Source organism: Trypanosoma grayi, assembly GCF_000691245.1.
Source record: "Trypanosoma grayi strain ANR4 Tgr_707_V1, whole genome shotgun sequence".
NCBI classification, from domain to species: domain Eukaryota; phylum Euglenozoa; class Kinetoplastea; order Trypanosomatida; family Trypanosomatidae; genus Trypanosoma; species Trypanosoma grayi.
In genome coordinates, this window is record NW_008826326.1 from 1 (window position 1) to 1,133 (window position 1,133).

The 1,133-nt window shown below is 67.4% G+C and overlaps 1 protein-coding gene across 1 annotated transcript; it reads right to left on the minus strand.

Annotated features, from left to right (window-relative positions):
* Positions 1-48: 48 nt before the first annotated feature.
* Positions 49-1,020, minus strand: DQ04_07071000 (HUS1 checkpoint protein; the record flags this gene model as incomplete). The annotated part of the gene is made up of 1 exon (XM_009315004.1): positions 49-1,020. The coding sequence occupies one exon, from the start codon at positions 1,018-1,020 to the stop codon at positions 49-51; it is 972 nt and encodes a 323-aa protein (XP_009313279.1).
* Between the last annotated feature and the right edge of the window lie 113 nt (positions 1,021-1,133).

Genomic DNA, 1,133 nt, shown 5'->3' on the forward strand with positions numbered 1-1,133 from the left:
TCTCCCACTATCACTCTCTCTCTCTGTGTGTGTGCGTGGCGGCCGTGCTCAGTGCAGCAGCGCGGGCATGTAGCCGACGAGCGTCGTGCCACCCGCCGCCGCCACGCTGAGCACGACCGCCTTGCCGTCCACTAAGTGCAGCATGACCTGCAGCGGCGTCACCTCCTTGATGGCGAGGAACCGCGCGAACCGCCGCACCTCCACCTCCACCGTCGCGTGCAGCATACCGGCGTCGTCCTTCTCTCGCCTGCGCCTCTTTCTGTCTCTGTTCTTCACCGCTCCGTCTGCCTTTTCATCACCCCCTTCCTCCGCCTCTTCCTCCTCCTCCTCCTCATCATCATCGTCACGCTCGCACAGCGGCACGGCGTTGTACTTGAGCGCAAAGCTGCCGAGGAAACACTCCGCCTCGATCACGAGGCTGCACGTCGCACCACCACCACCATCAGCAGCGGTGCTGCGGGGCGGCCGCGCGTTTCCCTGGGCGGTGAATGTCATGCGCTCACACGACGTGCCGCGCACCTTGTCGACGAAGAGCGTTAGCTCCGTCAGGCTCGGCAGCGCGAGCTGCAGTACCTCGCTCGTGAGCGGCGGCGCGCTGATGCTCAGCACCTCCGCCTCGCTAAGCACCCGCACCGGCACGTCGTGGCTAATGTCAAGATGCGGCAGGACGCCCTGCAGCGACACACGCAGCGCCGGGCGTCGCGCCGCGTTGCTGGTGAGTTTGACGCCGACGTGCGGGCAGCGCTCGGCCTGGCGCAGGATGTGGACGAGTCGCGCGAGATCGGCGACCTCGCAGTAGATGGCGTTGTCGGCGTTGCGCGATTGGGACTGGAAGTCGCTGAAGACGGACTCCGTGCGGCAGCCGGCCCACACCTGCATGCCGTCGGTCGCCTGCGCCATGGTGAAGAAGCGCACGCGGGCGGGGTGCAGCTTCACGACGCAGCGCTGCTGGATGCTGCGGCACGCCTGGCACACGCCGGCGAGCGTGCGTTGGTCCCGCACCGTCGCCTTGAACTTCATGCCGCAGCTGCTGCTGATGGTGCTGGTGAGTGTGGGAGAGAAGGGGGTGGAGAGGAGCGCAGACACGGCAGCCCCGCGGCACCGACGCCGCTGCTGGTGGTGGTGGTGGGCGG